Raw genomic sequence first — 20481 nt, 5'->3', positions numbered from 1 at the left:
CTTTCTTTGGTACATTTAGTACACAAAATTAAATTTTGCCACATAAAGCTGTTGGAATTAATTATTTACTAACTGTTCTAATTAGGGTAGAAAGTTTTAAAATATCTAAAAAATAGATATTAAATAAAATAAATGACTTATAAAATAAATAACTTTTAAAATACTTAAAGTATCTGAGTTGAAGATAAAAATTCAAGAAATGTGCGACATAAAATTATATGCATTTTGTTTTTTGCAGTAAAGTTATATATGCAGAACATATACGTATATATACGTTATATGTACGTATGCATACAGAAAAAATAAAGGCAGGCAAAGCCACCAGTCTGTACTCGTGGCTCTATCCGTTTGTACTCGTTGACATGAACTAGTTTTTACAAAATATCGTTTTCAGTTCCTAGCAATTGGTGAACTGCATTGATCTAGTTCTGACTCCCATATTTTCAATAAAAAATTATTTTTACTATTAATACATTAAAAAAAATAGTGCTAAAAAGGACTTTAGTAATTTCCATTTTTTAGTCTTTAATTCCTTTTATTTTTTATTATAAACACAATAGAACCTTTTAATGACGGTTTTCTTTTAAGTTTATCGTTTTATTGATACTTTTTTATCGTTTTATTGATATTTTTTAATCGTTTTATTGATAGTAAATTCTGGAAATTTTAAAATATTTTACTATTATCGGCCGCATATAAATTTAGAAGATATTCAGAAACTGTAGTACATCTTATCGGCTGGTGAGAAACAACTTGGGAGATTTGAGATAAATTCTCTTGTGGAACTGCAACAAATATCTCCATTTCTCATCATCAACTACATATTTAACATTTAAAAATTTAGATATAATTAGCATTTATTTAAAATTTGCAATTACATAAGTCATTTTTTTTATCCTACCCTTTTTATGCGGTTATAATCTGTGACGTTCACTCTCCAATTCCAGTTCACATGCACTGATGCGATGGCTAACCTGTTGTGTTCTCTGTCCCTCGTTGGCATGAATTCTATGGCTCTCATAATGCCGTTCTTGTCTTTTTCATCTCATATTCCTATTTCATCATATTCTTCTATTTCTTCGCATTTTCTGGCATTCAGTAAGCGAAGACTGATGACGATCAACAGAACATCACATGTTTTACTCGTCATGGTGTCTGAATCATTTAAAATATTTCTGTTAGAGAGGAAAGGTAATTATTATTCATAACTAATTTAAATAATAACACTTGAAAACTTCATGTGATATATATATATATATATATATATATATATATATATATATATATATATATATATATCATTAAATAGACTGGCAATTTCCAAACAGGCATAATAGTAAAACGTTTAAGGTTAAAAAGCATTTCTTGCAGTAAATTCATGTGACAGGGAATAAAATTTCCTCCTACAGCTTTTGATTTTAGTTTTAAAAGATGGCGCGATAGATGGCGCTGCAAGTCCATTTCAATGCATGCGAATTATCAAAATGCACAGGACTCACGTGTGAATATGCCAAAATTTAATTAAAAATAAAACAGTTTAATGTAGCAATGAAGTAGAAACATACATTTTGCAGCTTTAACATTTGTAATCATTAAGGATACAGAAGTAAGTAACGCAAAATTTGACAATATCTTTTTTATTATTATACTTTGTAATTAATAATTTTTCCAATTGTAATGCTTATATATGTATTTAAAATCATCCTTTGTAATATTATATAGATTGAAACAGAAAGATTATCAAGCAATATAAGGGAAAATGACAGTAACGTAATTTTGGAAACTTCTGGAATTCCATTCCAGACACATTAAACTGTTTGAAGAAGCTGGCTCGTGCTATTTTAGCCATATTTTCATCTACTTATGCCTGAGATTCATTGTTTTCAGAGATGAATAACATTAAAGACTCGCTTAGAAACCGTTTGGCAGATGACTCCCGATTCAGCATGCATTCTGCTAAAAATAACTGTAGAAAACTGACTGGTTACGAGATTATTTCTAAAAAGTTTATTGTATCATTCTTGTATCTGGCAACTTCTGTTAGGCGGGCTTCTGTTCTAATGTTTATGTTTTGATGTAACGTTTTGTGTGTGTCGTAGTTTTAGATGTCCGTAAATGTAATTAGATGTAGTTAAAGTAGATTAAATGCTTTAGTAAGTGTTTGAAGAGTTATTGAGTTTTATATACTACATCACATGAGTATTGAGAACTAGGAATATTGATCCATAATAGAGTTTTTGGAGATCGATATCCGACATCTGGCGTCCGCGACAGGACGTCTGCTACGATTCGTGTAAGTCATAACTTTTGAGCTTGTTATATTTTCGTAATGGAGAAACTAAAAAATTCTCGAAAACAGTATCGGAGACTCTTTACGATTGCTCATAGTGATTTTTTGAACTGTGAAAATGATTTGACTATCGAAGATAAAATTTTGAAATTAAAAATTGTAGAAGAGAAAGCGAAACTAATGGTAGCGAGTGAGTACGAATTTCGAGAACTATTGTTTGCTTCTGAAGAGACTGAAGAAAATATCAATAATGAAATCGACATTTCAGAGAGCTATATTGATAAGTGGCGAATTTTAGAAAATAAATTACATGATCTTTTGGATGAGAAAAAAGAACATTCTTCGGTTTCTACTGTTTCCGGAGCGGTGAGTACTACACCGAGCAATTTATTGCATTATCCTAAAATCAATTTACCCACTTTTGATGGAAATATAAGGAACTGGTTGTGGTTTTGGGGACAATTTCAAAAAATTGATAACGATTCCAATCTCGATAACCATGATAAATATGCTTATTTAGCACACGCTATGGAGAAAGGTTCACCCGCTGACGAGTTGATTAAAAGTTTTTCCCCTGGTGGTGAAAATTATGAAAAAGCGGTTAAACAGTTGAAGCTACGCTATGGCAGAGAAGAGTTGCTCGTCGAGGTTTACGTGAGAGATCTGTTATCTATTGTACTATTAAAACAAAAGTTGCAAAAAATCCCCATACGTAAACTGTATGATCAATTAGAAACAAAACTAAGAGCTTTAGAGACTTTGGGAGTGACCAAGGATAAATATGCTGCAATGTTGTTCCCTCTAGTTGAATCTTCTCTCCCTGACGAGACTTTAAAGGCCTGGGAGCGATTCCGAACTACACATAGACGAGTGAGTGAGGAGGTGACGTATAGTTTAACAACCGAGGAAAAAGATACCTCTTCATGTGGGAAAATGCCAAGTAATGATCTAGATCGGCTTTTAGACTTTCTTCAGGATGAAGTGGAGGGAGAAGAGAGAATTGTGTTAGCCTCCCAAAGTTTTGATCAACCTAAAAAATCAAGCTTTTCCAACAGTCGTCGAGAATCTAACGAGAAGAAGTTTCAAACAAGAGTATCATCAGCAACTGATCTTTTGGCCTCTAATCTGAATAAGAAGAAGCTTTGCATTTTTTGTACTGAGGAACATAATTCATGGAACTGTAAAAAAGCTTCTAAACTGACTTTGCATGAAAAACAAAGTGCTGTAGAGAAGGCCCGTTGTTGCTTCTTGTGTTTGAGAGAGGGACATGGAGTGAAGACGTGCCGTTCCAAGTTCAACTGTCAATTATGTGGGAAGAAGCATCATTTATTTTTGTGTAGAGCATTGTCACCAGAACCCAATTCTTCCTCTGTCCCTACAGATATTAAAGTTCGAGAATCAATGATACAACACGACGAAGCTCTGGCCAACTTGTCTAAATGTTCCAATGTTTTCCTACAAACTTTAACCATTCTTGTGAGAGGAGAAACCACTAAACGTAAAGCTCGAGCCATCATTGATTCTGGATCTCAGCGGTCGTATATTCTGAAAGCAACAGCTGAAGAAATGAATTACAAGGCCAAAAGGAGAGAGTATTTACAACACTCACTGTTCGGTGGTTCCAATACCTCAACCTGCCAACATGATGTATATATGATATATTTGTCAAGCGTTTCCGAGGAGTATAGCTGCCATTTTGAAGTGCTCGGACAGGAAGTGATTTGTGACTCAATATTGTCTAGAAAACGAGGGTCACATTTTAAAGAACTTAGAGATTACAACATTCATTTGGTAGAAGATTTGGATGGTCCGATTGAAATTCTCATAGGAGCTGATGTTGCAGGAAAGCTGATTACCGGAAACCATCTCCAACTGAAAAATGGAATCACTGCCATTGAAACAAAGCTAGATTGGACGGTTATAGGACGTGCCAATAGTGAGAATACAAGCTTATTAATCACTTCAATGCTCACGACAAGTGCTTGCATAACAGATTTGTGGACTCTTGACTCTCTTGGTATCACAGACCCATCTGAAAAGAAGACGGCGATTGAATTACAAGAAGCAGCGAGGCAGCATTTCTTAGACACAGTTAAAATAGAGAACAATAGGTATATTGTGAGTTTACCTTGGATTGAAGATCATCTTCCACTTCCTGACAATTTTGAACTTTCTGAGAAGAGATTACACAAAGTTGTAAAGAGACTTAAAACCGAAGGACTGTTCGAAGCCTATGGAGCAGTATTTAAAGAGTGGTTGGAAGAAGATATCATAGAAGAAGTGACTAAAGACGAGGTTAATCTCCCTGCACATTATTTACCACACCGTCCTGTTTTGAAGCAGAATAGTACCACCAAAATCAGACCTGTATTCGATGCTTCCGCCAGACAGAAAGGTGCCCCTTGCCTCAATGACTGTTTAGAAACTGGAGTTAATTTGATTGAATTGATACCAAATATCTTATATCGTTTTCGGTTGGAAAAAATTGGAGTTATTGCTGATATTCGCAAGGCCTTTTTGCAAGTTTGTCTGTCACCTTCAGATAAAGATTTTTTGCGTTCTCTGTGGATTGGAGAAGATGGCAAATTGAAGTACTTTAGACATTGTCGTGTAGTTTTTAGTGTGTCATGCAGTCCCTTTTTGCTTGGAATTGTTATTATGCACCACTTGCAAGAGGTTTTAAACCATCAGGATAAGAAATATCCAGAGAGGATGGTAAAATTATTAATGCAGAGTTTTTATGTGGATAATTGTGTGACAAGTGTGCCAAACGAGAAAGAGCTTGAACTCTTCATTGAGGTTGCGACCAATGTCATGGCTGAGAGAAGTTTTCAACTAAGAGGCTGGGAAAGCACATGTTTAAAGGATAGAAGCGCTCCTGTCACGAATGTTTTAGGATTACAGTGGGACAAAGGTCTGGATACTTTGGGTATAAATATGAACAGCCTGAAGGAACTTTGTGTAGAGAATGTGACGAAGAAAACTATTCTATCTGCAGCTCATCGTATCTTCGATCCTATTGGTGCAACTTGTCCTGTTGCATTGTTTCCAAAACTTCTGTACAGAAAACTTGGGAGCGAAAATTGAATTGGGAGGAAGAAGTGGACTCCAATACTAGAGAAGAGTTTCTGAAGTGGATGAGAGACATATTTCATCTCGAAAAGGTGCAAATTCCTCGACATTTAAAAACTGGTGATGCGAATGAGAAATGTTCCTTGCATTTTTTCAGTGATGCGAGCATGTATGCTTATGCAGCAGTAGCTTTTCTTCGAGTTGAGACGAGTGAGTATGTCAAAGTTCAGTTGTTAAGTGCTAAAGCCAGAGTTTCCCCAACGGGAAAGAAGAAGACCACTATTGCAAGACTAGAGTTATTGGCTGCTACAATCACTGCACGCCTTGCCTCATCTATCACAAAAGAGATCCCACATGAAAAAATCTATTTGTGGTCCGATTCAACGACAGTGATAACTTGGATAAAAAGAGAAGATGCTTGGAGTACCTTCGTACAAAACCGTGTTGCTGAAATCAGAACTTTGTCTTCCAAAGAAAATTGGAGACATGTGCCTGGTTGATTTAATCCTGCCGATCTTCCAAGTAGAGGTTGTTCTGCCAAGAAACTAGTGCAGTCCAAATGGTGGGAGGGCCCTGATTGGCTATATTTACCTGCTGATCAATGGCCATTCTCAGATGTAGTTGTCAATGAAGATGAAGTGCTGAAGGAACGAAAGAAAACTCTTGTGTCTACCCCGACTGCCTGTTTGAGTGCTCACGCCATCGAAAACGTGAACACGGAAGAGCCTGATTGGTACTATAGTTACTTTTCCCAATATGAGAAAATTGTGCGTATGATCGGCTGGATATTGAGATTTTTTAGAAACTGCAAAAAACCAAAAGAATTGAGAAAATGTGATATTCTGGATGCAGAGGACTTTGAAGAAGCGGAGAAAATAGTAATAAAGATCATTCAAAGTGAAGCATTCATTAACGAAAAAGACGAGAAATTGAAAACTTTAAGAGTTTACAAAGATGAGGATGGCATCATCAGATTGAGAACAAAAATTGAGTATCGTGAAGACAGCCATTCTTTTCGAAGACCTGTAGTCCTTCCTTCTCAACACCATGTTGTGAAACTTTTAATAGTTTCTTTTCACAATAGACATGGTCATGTGGGGACTCAAATGCTACTTAACCTGCTGAGTGAACATTTTTGGATCTTAAATGGCCGAAAAACTGTGCGATCGATCATCTCAAAATGTGTTATCTGCAAGAGGCATTCTGGAAAAAATTTAGATGCAGAGCCAGCCCCAATTACCAAAGATCGAATCAGAGACACTGCTGTATTCGAAATTGTAGGAGTGGACTTAGCTGGCCCATTGTACTTGAAAGATGAGAAAAAGACTTGGGTTTGTCTTTTCACATGCGCGGTGTACAGAGCTGTACATCTTGAGCTTCTATCAGACATTTCCACTGACACATTTTTGTTGGCCCTGCGCAGATTTGTGGCAAGAAGAGGTAGATGTTCAGTTATCTACTGTGACAATGGAACAAACTTTATTGGTGCTAGTAATTTGCTCCGTTCTTTAGACTGGAACCGGATCGTTGAGAACGGAGCAATACATCGCATTAAATGGAAATTTAACCCCCCTACTGCATCCTGGTGGGGAGGTTGGTGGGAGAGGTTGATTCGAGTTATGAAAAATGTACTAAAGAGGGTGTTAGGTCATGCCTTTTTGTCATATGAGGAGATGATCACGGTTCTCTGCGACTGTGAATCGATAATCAACTCGAGACCTCTCACCTATATTTCAGAAAGAGATACAGATTTTGTTCCACTGTCGCCATCATTATTCCTACAAGACATTAGAGAAGTTGGAGTGCCCGACTGTGATGCAGCAGATCACAAAAGCCTAAATAAAAGGATAAAATATCGTCTTGCTTTGCAAAAGGACCTTAGGAAAAGATTCAGGTCTGAGTATTTAGGCTCGTTAATTCAAAGGTCAAAGCTTCAAAATAAGTCGATTATTTCTGTTGGTGATGTTGTTCTTGTAGGAAACGATAATCAGAAGCGTATCAACTGGCCCTTGGGACGTGTGACAGAAATCATCCCCGGAAAAGAGGGAATTACCAGACTCGTGAGACTTAAAACAGCCCGTGGAGAAATACTAAGACCGATTCAACGACTGTTTCCATTGGAGATAACTTATGATGTGGCTAAGGATGTCAGAGCTAAAGTGCAACAAGAGCAAGTTACTCCTAAAGTGCAACAACAGCAAGTTACTCCTAAAGTGCAACAACAGCAAGTTACTCCTAAAGTGCAACAAGAGCAAGCTGCTCATGAAGTGTCGCAGACACGAGTATTAGATCCTGAAGGTCCCATTTCAGAAACTGTCAAAACTCGATCTGGAAGAATCGTACATGGACCAAAAAGACTCGATTTGTGACTTTGAGATTTGTTGAGTTGCGAACTCTCCCAACTCAAGGTGGGAGGATGTAGAAAACTGACTGGTTACGAGATTATTTTTAAAAACTTTATTGTATCATTCTTGTATCTGGCAACTTCTGTTAGGCAGGCTTCTGTTCTAATGTTTATGTTTTGATGTAACGTTTTGTGTGTGTCGTAGTTTTAGATGTCCGTAAATGTAATTAGATGTAGTTAAAGTAGATTAAATGCTTTAGTAAGTGTTTGAAGAGTTATTGAGTTTTATATACTACATCACATGAGTATTGAGAACTAGGAATATTGATCCATAATAGAGTTTTTGGAGATCGATATCCGACAATAACACTTTACACTCCTATATAAGATATTTGTCATCTAATCTGCAACAACAGAAGTCAGACTAATATTGCTTTAATTTGAATTACACACAGGGCCGCCGTGTGGGGGTGGCAAAATTGTTCACCGTACAAGGGCGCCTGGGCTAAGGGGGCGCCAAAATTTATAGTATAGTTTTTTAATTTAATGTTACTTAAATAAAAGTTGTTAATTATAAGGTTACAATTTTGCATGTTTTATATTTCCTAAGCAATAAAATGAGATTTAATTTTAATTCCGATTATGCGGGTTGTTTTCATTTGTGTAAAACAAAATTTGATTGCCGATACGAACAATAAAAACACATTCCGTGTGGAGTTTGCGCTGCCACACGGAACGTGTAAAAAATCTAAGAATTTGTAACATGTAACTACAGGAATTAGGAATGTTTTGTATCGGCATATATTTATTCTTTATGTGCTATGAAGCTTTGCGGCTCAACGTCGTTGTTTAGTTTTTTTTTTTTTTTTTGGAATGATCTTAGCGGCGCCACCGTGCGTGTGTGCCCTTGAATTAATAGGGAAAACCCTTATTTTTAATCATATACGTAGTCGCTGCTCATAAAGTGCGTACATTCTGTGAATTGCTTCGCAAGCAAAGTACTGTGATTAATAGTTTTTTTTATAATTGCTCCAAAAAGTAGGATTATTATTTGGAAGTAAGTGAACAATCTAAATATATTATTAGTATTATTTTCATAGCAGTAAAGATTCATAAAGAAAACAATTCATTAAGAAAAACTTTTATCTTTCAAATTAACAAAATAATTCAAAAAGCAACTTTTAATTTATCTTTATAAAACACAGATAATTCTTACCCTTAATTGGGCAGAATTTGATTCATCTACTTCTAATATACAATTACAATTTTCAAATAATAGAAAAAAAATTACTAATGATTATAGTTCTTTTTCATTAAAAGTTTATAATTATGTACCTGAGATGTTTTCAATATTCCATTTGCTTATAACAAATGCTTTTTAGTAATTTGTATTAATATTGGTTTAATTTACTTAAATATTTTGAATCAGCAGAAAGAAGAAAAAATCTCACGCTAAATTCTCAGAAATAAATTTTTCGCAAAAAAAAACAAAAAAAAAACGTTTTTAAATTTTTAGTCAAATTAATTTCTTTATCTGAATATTTATTTAGTAGCAAAGGACATAAATGGGCTTTCGACTTTCAAATAGTATATTGAGAGAAAATCATATGATGCATTTTGTATATGAAAGGAAAATTAAATTTTTTTATTTAGTGCAATAAATATTTTTTTAGAAGCATGCTCTCAAAAAAAGACAAAAAGTCTGGAGCACAAAATAGGAAAAGGAAATTGCAACGAGAGGAAGCTAATCAGAAACTGGCGGAATCTCAAAATAAATATCTCAGAAACACATTAGGATTAGACGGACCAGCAATTGAACCAGGATCATCAACATCAACATCTGGTTTGGAATTTTATAATGAAAATTTATATGAAAATGTAAATTCATCAGAATATAAACAAGAAGAAACCACGATTGTACCAATAGAAAACTTAGATGTTGTCGTAGGAAATTCGCCTGGTAAAAACGTAATATCTCAAAACGGAGATTTTGACTTTGAATTAAACGATCCAGCTACCTGGCCTGATACAATTTCTATAAAAATTAGAGATTATTGAATTGAAAATGGCCCTCCTCGCCTGATAACCAAACATTTTCCGAGAGATAATTCTGGCAGAAAGTTTTCAGAATCGTTCAATTGTGACTGAATGGAGAAAAAGAATTTAGAAATTATTTAGTATATTCAAATTCTCGAAACGCAGTTTCTTGTTTCTCATGTAAACTATTCAGTGAGAAGCATTCACAGCTTAATAAGGATGGATGTAATGATTGGGCACATTTAACCGACATTTTGAAAATACATGAAAGCAGTGCATCTCATCTTAAACATAGTTCAAAATGCAGTGAACTCAAAATGTCTTTGCGCAATTTATGTACCCTGTATGCAGCTCAACAAAGACTTTATGATGCAGAAAAGGTTTACTGGCAATCGGTTACTGAACGGCTTATTTATTTAATTCAATATTTAGCCCGGCAATGCCTTGCATTTAGAGGCTCTTCGAAAGAGTTGTATCATAGTGATAATGGAAATATTTTGAAGTTGGTTGAAACCATAGCAAAATTTGATCCAATAATCGCTGAACATCTCCACAAAATTGATCCACCTATTGATGTTTTAAATTATATTTATGAAAACAATCTTACCGATACATTTCCAAATATTGCAATAGCTTTACGGATTTCTTTAACCCTGCCAGTTTCGGTGGCTACTGGAGAACAAAGTTTTTAAAAACTTAAAATTTTAAAAAACTACATGCGATCTACCATGGCGCAGGGGAGATTGTCGGATTTGTCAATTATATCCATAGAGAGCGAAATTTTGGATAAATTAAACATAAAGGAATTGATACGAGCGTTTGTAGCTGCTAAAGCTGGGAGAATCAGTATTTGAATATATTTTCTAATTTTTATATTTTACTTAAAAAGTATTTTATCATTGTTTTGTTTTTAAAATTTATGAAATAATAAAAAACAGTAAGCCAAACGTGTTTTAGTATTATAATTTTAAAGCTTTTCAGTTCTAAAGTCAAATTTTGAATACTTTAAAAGAGTATGTCACATATAATTTGCAGCACTTTATAAGAGTGCATCAGAACCTCATAAATTTCAATTTGAACAAGGGCGCCTAATACCCACGCGACGGCCCTGATTACACATAACTAAAAAATTTATTACTATACAGTGCAAAATGTATTTTTTGTAGTGTAGGAAAGAAAGAATTTTGAGTTGTTAGTATTTAATTTTATTATTTTCCAATAATCACAAGTCAAAATTGTTTGATGGCACGTCTATATCTCATTGAGCATTTCTTTAGAAAAAATGGCACGTTAATCCATAAAGGTTCACCACCCCTGCTCTAATATATACTCTACATAATTTGAGAGTTCTTTTTCATGTAAATTAGAATAACCTTAGTTAATTTAATTTATTACATTTCGTGAACATACACAAAGATAAAGTAATAAAAAAATTGTCAAAAAATGTAAACTCCATTTCGGAGCTTTCTGAGACCCCAAAATTTTGGAATTACGCCAATCTGTCTAGGAGCCAAATAAATCAAAAACGCTTCGAGTTATACAGATGAAATTTTGTGTATAGACTATAATATCATTTTTTCTATTTCTTTCAAATTTTATATATGTGTTCTTTCAAATATGTATTTATTTGTGGAAAAATAAGAACATTTTCTCCTGATTCACATGATTTACTTTCCCATATATAAAATATGAAAAGAGAAAATATTGTAATTACCAAGAAAATCGAATATGAGATTTTGAACAAATCTCTTCTTGCTGAGTCTCAACGAATCTCTTCCTTCCTTTTTTGCAACTACGCTTGTAAATAATAAGTAAAAGCGGTAAATTGTATGTATTCACGAGCGTGTAAACGCGATAGCTCAAACAATTGCAGTATGCTAAATATATGAAATTTGGTATGCAATTTTGTGAACACAATTTCAGTTCTCAGACAAATTTTGGTACCAATCGGTCGGACAAAAACCGTCCAAAAAGCACTGTGTTCTGGTGCTTGTGTATTAAACGCATCCCACCGATTTGCTCCAAACAAAATTGGCAAATTTTGCCCTCTAATATGCTCTTTCGTAGTTATCGCTTGTCAGTGGTATAGGTTAATAATATACAAGTACATTTATTACAGAGGATAAAAGGAAGTTCCGTGTATACCACTGTAACTAGTGTTTGCAAATTCATTTCTTGAGTTAAGAAATGCTTTTAGTAAGCTTTAATTTTAATTTCTTTTGTAGTATGTAGGTTTTTCAATGTAAAAAAAATGTGTTGGATTTTTCCTTCGAGTGAAAATATTCATTGTAGCTTTTTTTCTTGAAAGAAGGGAAAAAAACCCAGACAAATGGATTGTTTTCGACAATTTTTTTTCTTTGCAATTTTATTTTGAACACCATAATTTTATCAAAGGAAACTTTTCTACATCTGAGACCACTTCTCAAAAGAAACTCTCTACATCATAAAGAATCTTTTTTATTATTATTATTATTACTTTGTTTTATTTCATAATTCAATCATGATAATTCATTCATGATAAACATTGTAGAATCATACTTAAAATTTTTTCTCTAATTAGCCATCAGATGGTGTCTGTTTTACGAATAAAATTTTTTGATTAATACTTTACTAAATAATAAATATGGAAAATAGTTAAAATATTGCAAATGGGAATTTAAAACTTAACGAAACTTCAGAACTGCAATAAGGCAGCGAATTAACTAAAATTTAAATTATGTTTTTAAAAATACAACGGAAATCAAATTAGCTAAAACCGAGAAAAAATCGGACATTTTGGTTTATAATAAGAAAACCAGCTGAAATAAGGCAACCAAAAGTTAGCTGGCTTTTTTACTTAGTTATTTTAAACAATTGGGAAAAAAATGAATTAATTCAAATAAAAAATGGATACATGTTTCTAGTAAAAATCATAAATGTTTGATTTTAGATATAGCGATATATTAAAAAGAAATTAAAATGAATAAATAATGATACGAAAGACAACTAAACTACAATAGTTTGAGATCATCTGAATTTATTAAATGAATGGCCAAAAAATATCATTTGTTGATCGATATTTTTGCTTTAAGGTATTATTGATATCAACTAATTAATTTTAGAATATACTGTTTTTTTTATTATTTTATTATTATTATACAAAAGAAATTCGGTAAAATAATAAGTCTTTTCTGAAAATATTATTGCTAATGTAAATAAACATTTGTCATATTTCATTAAGAATTTAATTATTAGAACAAATCAATTGCTAAAATATTTGACATAACTTGGATAAAATTTAAGTACATCGGAATAATTAAATCGTACTTGAAATTTCTAACGCAATTCCATTTTTATTTAGAAACATTAAAAAATTTAAATTTTACTATGGAATAGATTTTACTTCCAGAATTTTTTTCCAAGTCGTACTCTAAAATATTGCACACCATACACTACGTTTCACTTGAGAGATACTTTCGAATCACATGCAAGTTTTAAATAAATCGTTTGCATCTGAATTGTCCTTTTTTTATAATAGTTTCTAACAAAAACGCTTTATACTTTTCACAAGTTTGTTTCCTGATATCCAACCAGAAATATTTCAATACCTTTGTAAAAATCTCAAAAATTTTCAAATATATATATATATATATATATATATATATATAACCAATCTTAAGTAAGAAAAAGTTTGAAAACGAAACTAAAATGAAAACGAAACAAAAACAGTTTCGAAATCGCAACTAAAATTTATAACCTATTTAAACTAAAACCAAAAAATGGCCTTTTCGTTTTTAATTTTTAATTTTAGTGCTATTGTTTGTTTTTATTGTTATTTTTGTTATTGTATTTTTACTTTGTTGTGGTTAATTTCTTCTTATTTGTTGTTTTATATTTCCTTTCTGTTAAAATGGTATATCTCTTGAGCATAATTTCAGGGGATTTTCGGGTCACGAGGAATCATTTTTAGACAATGTCTGTTTTTCCTCACAGAAAAAATCCCTTTCTTTGAATCTCTGCCTGAGGGTGACCCTTGAAAAAGTCTTCAGGCCGGATTCTTTTTTTATAATTTTTTTGGTTTAATTTTTTTTTGATTTTTTGTTTTTTCTATTAACTTAATTCTAATACTTTTGTATATATATATATATATATTAATGCGACTAAAGTGTAGAAATCAATTAATCTGCAAGTTAGCTAACTATTCAGTACATTAACTAGGTGATCTGCTAAAATGCGGAAAAATGTTTCATTTCTTAAATTACCTAGGTAATCTGCGAATTACCTAGATAATCTGAACATTACCTTTTAGACACTCGTTATTATGCACATTATTTACTAGGCACTCGTTAAAGTGAAAGTAAGATCTTTGCTGGAACAACAACAACGCTTTTTTACGTTTAAATTATATGTTGATTATTTATTCCTTCTTATCAAAGAATACAAACAATCAAACGGTTTAAAATATTATTGCAATAAGTAAATTGTCATAATGTTATTTATTTATTTTTCGAAATCTGAAGAATAGCAATACAATCAAGCAAACAGCAAATTAATTGATAGAATCAATCATCAATCAATTAAAAAATTATAATATGAAGAATCAAACGTTTTAACTTATTATTAAAATAAAGGAAATGAATTTGCGAAACGCAGGATAAAATAATTGTTACGAATCTGTGATGCTGCTTCCCAGCATAATTGGTTCCATAGGAGGTCCCGGAGGTCTTGGCGACAAACTTGGCGACCATTTGGCGACTTGGCGATGGATTTGGCGACTTTGACGATAAAATAGATTATACCCGAAACGTCCATTAGGAACCGAGTTACGCCTCGAACGTTCCTTATTGGTTGAGAGGCTTCTAGCCCCGCCTCCTGAGACCTATAAAAGGAGCAGCCTGCAGCTGCCGGGTCGTCGTGAACCAGATCAGAGAGTAGTCGGAAGCGACAGAGAAGAGTAGTCGGGATCGACGGTGAAGAGTGGTCGGAATCGACATTAGAGAACTGGCCTCCCAGAGATAAGCGGATTCAAGGTAGTGCTGAACTGGGCTGTGCGCTACTGTCTGTAGTAGAGTCTTGTTGTATGCCGCACTTCTCGGCTGAAGATAATCGTCTTCTATGCTGTATATAGTTGTCGTCTTTGTGCTGTCCTGTGTGTCTTCGTGTAAATAAACATCACTGTTTTATTTTCTACTGCTGATTGAGCTTTCTATACCATATAACTTCCGCTATCCAAACGAATCCGGAAATTTCGTAACAGTATGCTTACTTATTAGTGCAGTCTAAAGACTGGTGACACTTTGAATTGCATAGCAATTGGTTTTTGAAACAGCCACACCTATTGTGGTTTATACAAGAACGCCTAATCTATAAAGCACATTTAGATTTGCAGTCACATTATTCAATTAGGGAAAGGAAATGAGAGAAACAAACTTTAATGATACGGAAGTTGCATATAACCAAGCTAAATGCGGAAAACTCATTATTTCACTATTTAATGGAGCAAATCAGTTAATCTTAACATTAACGGAAACATATAAACTGCTTAAAGAAAAGTAGGACAGATGCATCTTGTAAATTATGCTTTGTATTTTGATCCTATTGATGTAAATTTCTTTTTACGTTGTTTGCCTGTTTTTTCTTTTATTTCAAAGGAGTAAATTTTATCAACTAAAAAATTAAGAAAAAATAGTACTTAATGATTTTTAGTGCGGGAAAACAGTAGACGGACACATGCTAAAATAATGGTTATGGAATATATAGCGAACCTTAAAAGTGCTTCATTCTTTTTATCTCTTTTTGTTAAGAAAAAAACATTCTATTTTATCGACAGCAGTCATTTTCATCATTTTTAGATTTCCAGAAAGAATTCTTTAAGTGAGTTTCAAAGAGGACAAATTGTTGCCTACAAAATAATGGCAAAAGTGTGAAAGATATTGTAATAGGCTGCACATCAGTGTAAATATTGTTTCCATGAAGTCTGAGTGATTAAGGAACCAAAAAGAAGACTGGCAGAACTCAAAAACTGATACAGCAAGAATTAAAGAAAATATTTTGGGAAGTACAAAAAATTAAACGGATGAAAGTGTTGCAAATCTTTAAATAATAAAGATTAAAAGAAAAAGTCTTAAACTTTAAGTTAAAATTAAAATAATTTAGGAATGGAATTAAAATTTCAATTTACTCAGGATATATTCAGTAGCGAAGCATGATTTTACTATTTTGTTCTAATACCCACTTTTATTTAGAAAATTACTTTTTATTCTTAAGAACGTTAATAAAAATGTTGTTTTAAGTTTTTCATCTGTATAATTATGAATTCATTTGTTCAACAAATTAAATTTAAAAATTTGAATAACATCAGAATGTAACAAAAAAAGAATGATTCAGTTCCAAATTTATATAGAATAAAACCATATTGACTTTAAAAAAAACTAATTCTGAAATTAAAATTTAATGAATTAAAATTTTGTGACAGTTGAAAACGGATTATAAAAAAGCTTTTCGATTTTTTGATTAGATTTTAAAATGATTTTTTTTTGTGTGTGTTTGTATGAACAACGCTATAAAAAACTCAATTAAGATGAAGTGACTGATTAGTCTTGAAAATAATTTGTTCAAACAAGTGCTGTTTTGAAGCTCGAAAGGTCTTTGTTTTGTGTTTCACAAAAAAAGTGTCTGCATTTAACAATTAAATGCGTAACCTTATATCTAGTGTTATGCAGGATTTCTTTTTATTACTTGTTATCAATTAAATAAAGAGAAGAATGTTCAGAATTTTTTTATTTGGTTTCTTCGTGGCGCACGACTTGAAAATATAAAAATAAACAATTATCAAATTTTGAAAGAATTAAGTATAGAATACTCAATAATCTCGAATAAATAAACATTGCCAGGTAAAATTAAAAATAATGCATGTTGCACTGTTTGCCCTTCATGTGTCAGCCAATTATCTTTTGAACAGAATTAAACTGGATATCCTAACACCTATATATCCTATGTAAAACTATTGTTGTGGGTTGTAGTTGTGCCAGTATCTGAGGTATAAATATCTGTTACATCTTTATCTGTTGCCTCAGTTGTAACAGGAACTGTGGTGGCGCTGTCATCATCTGTGGATTCTTCATATCCAGGACACGACATCGGATCATCACTTCTCCATCCAATGTGTTCATTCACATTCTTTTTCTTCAACCATTTTATTAGAGGATCGAAATATTCCAACATTGCAGAAGCATCTATTTTTCTGTATGCTCCTCGTGAGAATGAATGTAACAATATTTTCCAATTTCTTGACCTTCCTTTACTCAGAAAATTCCTGGAAGAGATGAGAGTTAATTCGTAGCAAAGAAAAAATATTGAGAACTTGCATGAAATTTTAAAATACACCGCTAAAATACCATATTATTTAAGTTACAGTACACTCCCTAGTATTCGATTCGTGACTATCCAGTCTGGTTTTCCTTTACATAATTAAGTGAGAAAGGCAAGACGTTGCAAAAATATGATATCATGATAATCGAAATCCTGATAGATATTCTCAATAGCTATCTTGATGTTCAAATAGAAAAATAATTTCTGGTTTTAAATGCACCTTATTGACGGAATCATGATCATCACGTTTTGAATAACCAAAAAAGGAGCCATTGTCGTAACATCCGGAATAACTGAATTATAAATGTTACGACACCAGTGAGGCGCGAATTATGATTGAATTCTCATCATGTTCCATCAACAGCCACATTGCAAACCCTCTCGTAGGAGAGTATGGGAGTGACTTGACTCCACACCTTTCTCTATATACCAGGAAAGCAAAAATTAACTACAGTAGACTCCCGAGTATCTAGTTCACGACTATCAGGCTTACGTACTATCCGGCCTAGTTTTTATTTCATCGTAATTAAGTGAGGAGGGCATCGACAACATTGTCTATGTTTCTCGCATTTAAGTATAGCATTATAGAATTTATGTTAAAATGTGAGCAGTTTATATCCTTTAGCTTACTTTCTTTATAATAACTTCTTGAAACGTGCAGTTCAGTATATAAACTACCAGTACAGAGCTTTCTATTTTAGTTCAACACCGGGAACTGCTTTTGTGATTTATCGACCTTCGTTCACATTATACGTGGCTTGAGATAAAAGGAGGGTTTAGTCCTGAATAAGAAATAAAAAATATGTATTTTAACTGTGGTATCAAAACTTTGTCTTCTGAAAATCGTGGGTGAAGAAATGAACTCATAGAGCTCCGGCCTATCTGGCTATTTTATTATCCGGCCTGCTCTTCCGCCGTATTAGGCCGGATACTTGGGTGTCTACTGTACTATACTGGAAGCTCTTCATTCTCATATTTGATTATGAGAAGTCTCAATCATAGTGATTGGAACTTGGGTGGTTACCTCTGGTGGTTTTAAGCATGGTGGTTGTGGGACAGGTAGAAGATTTCCCTCCGTGGGAGCAAGTTATAATTGAAATAATTTGATCAAATTATATTGATTGATCATTTAATTCGATTTGAAGCATTTAATTGACTTTTTTTTTATTTAAACTAAAATTTTCGGTGAGCAAGTCCATTGTCAAATGCAGTTAGTTACAAATATAAACTTTAACATTTGAGCATTGAACAAAGTATAGAAATTCAGGCACATGCAAAGCAGGAAAGTAAGAAATATTTATATTTACGCTAAAGCTAGTCCAGCTTTTTTACTTCTGTAAAGGTTGCATTGATGCAGAGGTCCCTTGTGACCTGCTTCCACGCAGAGAATTTTGTACATTTGAAATTGGAATATGTTTGCAACGTAGTATCTGAAAAATGAATAATTTGAAAAAGCAAAATAATAAGAAGAAGAGGAGGAAACCGAATTAATAAAGTTATTTTTAAGACGCATCTTTAGAAGTAATAGCGTTTACTCATAAAGGTACAGCAACCTCAATTAACACTTTCATATCCAATCACACCAACCTGATGCCATTGGCAAAGCCATCAATATTTGTTGGTGACATCATCGTATGTAAATTGCAAGGAGATCGTGGTAAGCAGGATATTAATTGCCAGTAACAACAATATCATGTTATTTTTTTTATGCCATCAGCAGATGACACACTTATTATTTGCATTAAACGTAAAAAAATACTCATAAATTTTATTTGTGAGTTGTAAAGTTACTTTGCATGGGGGAGGGGATTGCTTTGTTACCTGTTGTCAAAGAAATTTGGAAAGACGAAATTTGTTAGATTGAAATTATTTTATCTTTATGAGAAATTCAATAAAGAAGTATATTATATTTGCATACATCATTCCATAAAAGCAGTATTATCTTACAGTGAATTTTGTGCTTTATATTTGTACATTGAACTACTTTACCAAAAGTTCCAGCATCAGAGAGGAAAATTTTTGTGAGCAACGTGGAAATTAAGTTATAATAAACATTTAATGTCACATTATTATTATAGATATATGTGTTACCGTTAAAGTGTATAATGCAGTTATTTCATAGAATACCCAGTTATTCCATGAAATAACTGATCGTGTCCGTTAAAGTGTGTAATATGTTATTAATTTGACACTTTAACTAGTTATTCTATGAAATAACTAGGTATTCTATAAATTAACTAATGAGAGACAGTTAAAGTGTAAAATAAACAATTTATCTAAAATGAAATTAAACTAATGATAGACAATTAAAATGAAAAAGAAGCAATTTATCTAATTTATGCAGCGTATAAATGGTATTTATGGAAACGTACCATAAAATCATTTGTTACAACAAGGATTACTAAAATGACACTTGGAATTACAAAGAACATTATTTCTAAAACAAAAACATTTTTTGTTGACACACTGGGTTTTACACAAACATTTTTTAAATCCCTGACCAGTACCTAAATTTTGAGCTGTAGCAACCGACCGGGGCGATATTTCTACATCCGGTACTTCTTCGATTTTAATTAATTTTTGTTCGCAGACACTGAGCTGGGATCGGAAATATAATTGTTTTATGCAGCAGTTTCTTGTGTCCAATTGGAAAAATACTTCTTCAGTTATTTTTATGAGGATAGCTAAAATAGATTTGGCATCACCTTTTCCTCTGTCAACTTCAGGCACTGGGATGCGGACGGTAAATCCCACAGAGGCTTCAGAATGAGATTTATCCGACATTAATTTCATCTTTTTCGGCCTGGAATAGTTCATAAATGCAGTAGGGGTGGAAGGTAAATGTATTTGTGGTGCGAGAAATATGATATAGATTATTTTACACTTTAACGGGCTGCAGATCGTTATTCTATGAAATACCTAGTTAAAGCATGAAATACAAGAGAGTTTTACACTTTAACGGACACGATCAGTTATTTCATGGAATAACTAGGTATTCTATAAAATAACGGATTTCATACTTTAACGGTAACATATGCACTAAAACACTGTTAACAATTCAAACACTTTTCGAAAATCAATTAATTATGCACTTCTGTTTTGCATCACTTACTTCATGTTTGTAAAGATGGAATTTCGAAATCTATTTTCTTGTCGCGTACTGATGTGCTTCGACAGTGTTTTGATGCACACATCAAAATCTGTGATGAAAGTGTTTTGAAATTTTGTAAACTTAATTAAGCTTGGCTATAATGCTCTATTTTAATATTCCCAGAACTTCAGTTCTCAATTAATTAATTGTTTTAATTAAACTCGATTAATTGATATTCGACGAGAGTGGCATCATCTAGAGTTGAATTTGAGAAAATAGCAATTTCAAGAATCTGTA

The 20481-nt window shown here is 32.8% G+C and overlaps 3 protein-coding genes across 3 annotated transcripts in view; 2 read left to right on the top strand and 1 right to left on the bottom strand.

Annotated features, from left to right (window-relative positions):
* The first annotated feature begins 2329 nt into the window (after positions 1 to 2329).
* Positions 2330 to 5377, top strand: LOC129962308 (uncharacterized). The gene has a single exon (XM_056076054.1). It carries the CDS (start codon positions 2330 to 2332, stop codon positions 5375 to 5377), a length of 3048 nt encoding a protein of 1015 aa, XP_055932029.1.
* A 152-nt stretch (positions 5378 to 5529) lies between these two features.
* LOC129962307 (uncharacterized) lies at positions 5530 to 7731 on the top strand. The gene is made up of 2 exons (XM_056076053.1): positions 5530 to 5857; positions 5978 to 7731. The coding sequence occupies exons 1-2, from the start codon at positions 5530 to 5532 to the stop codon at positions 7729 to 7731; spliced, it is 2082 nt and encodes a 693-aa protein (XP_055932028.1).
* Positions 7732 to 16556: 8825 nt separating this feature from the next.
* The window catches only part of LOC129961822 (angiotensin-converting enzyme-like), a 39410-nt gene continuing 35485 nt past the window's right edge, over positions 16557 to 20481 (bottom strand). The window contains exons 12-13 of the mRNA XM_056075402.1: positions 18401 to 18523; positions 16557 to 17037 (exon numbers count right to left, since the gene is read on the bottom strand). Of these exons, the coding sequence (XP_055931377.1) occupies positions 16716 to 17037; positions 18401 to 18523 (445 nt within the window). The 3' untranslated portion in view covers positions 16557 to 16715. The remainder of the gene's footprint in view (positions 17038 to 18400; positions 18524 to 20481) is intronic.

The sequence above is a fragment of the Argiope bruennichi genome, chromosome 2 (genome assembly GCF_947563725.1).
Source record: "Argiope bruennichi chromosome 2, qqArgBrue1.1, whole genome shotgun sequence".
Taxonomy (NCBI): Eukaryota; Metazoa; Arthropoda; class Arachnida; order Araneae; family Araneidae; genus Argiope; species Argiope bruennichi.
Note: the sequence above shows the minus strand (reverse complement) of the source record. Positions and strands in the feature narration are given on the sequence as shown.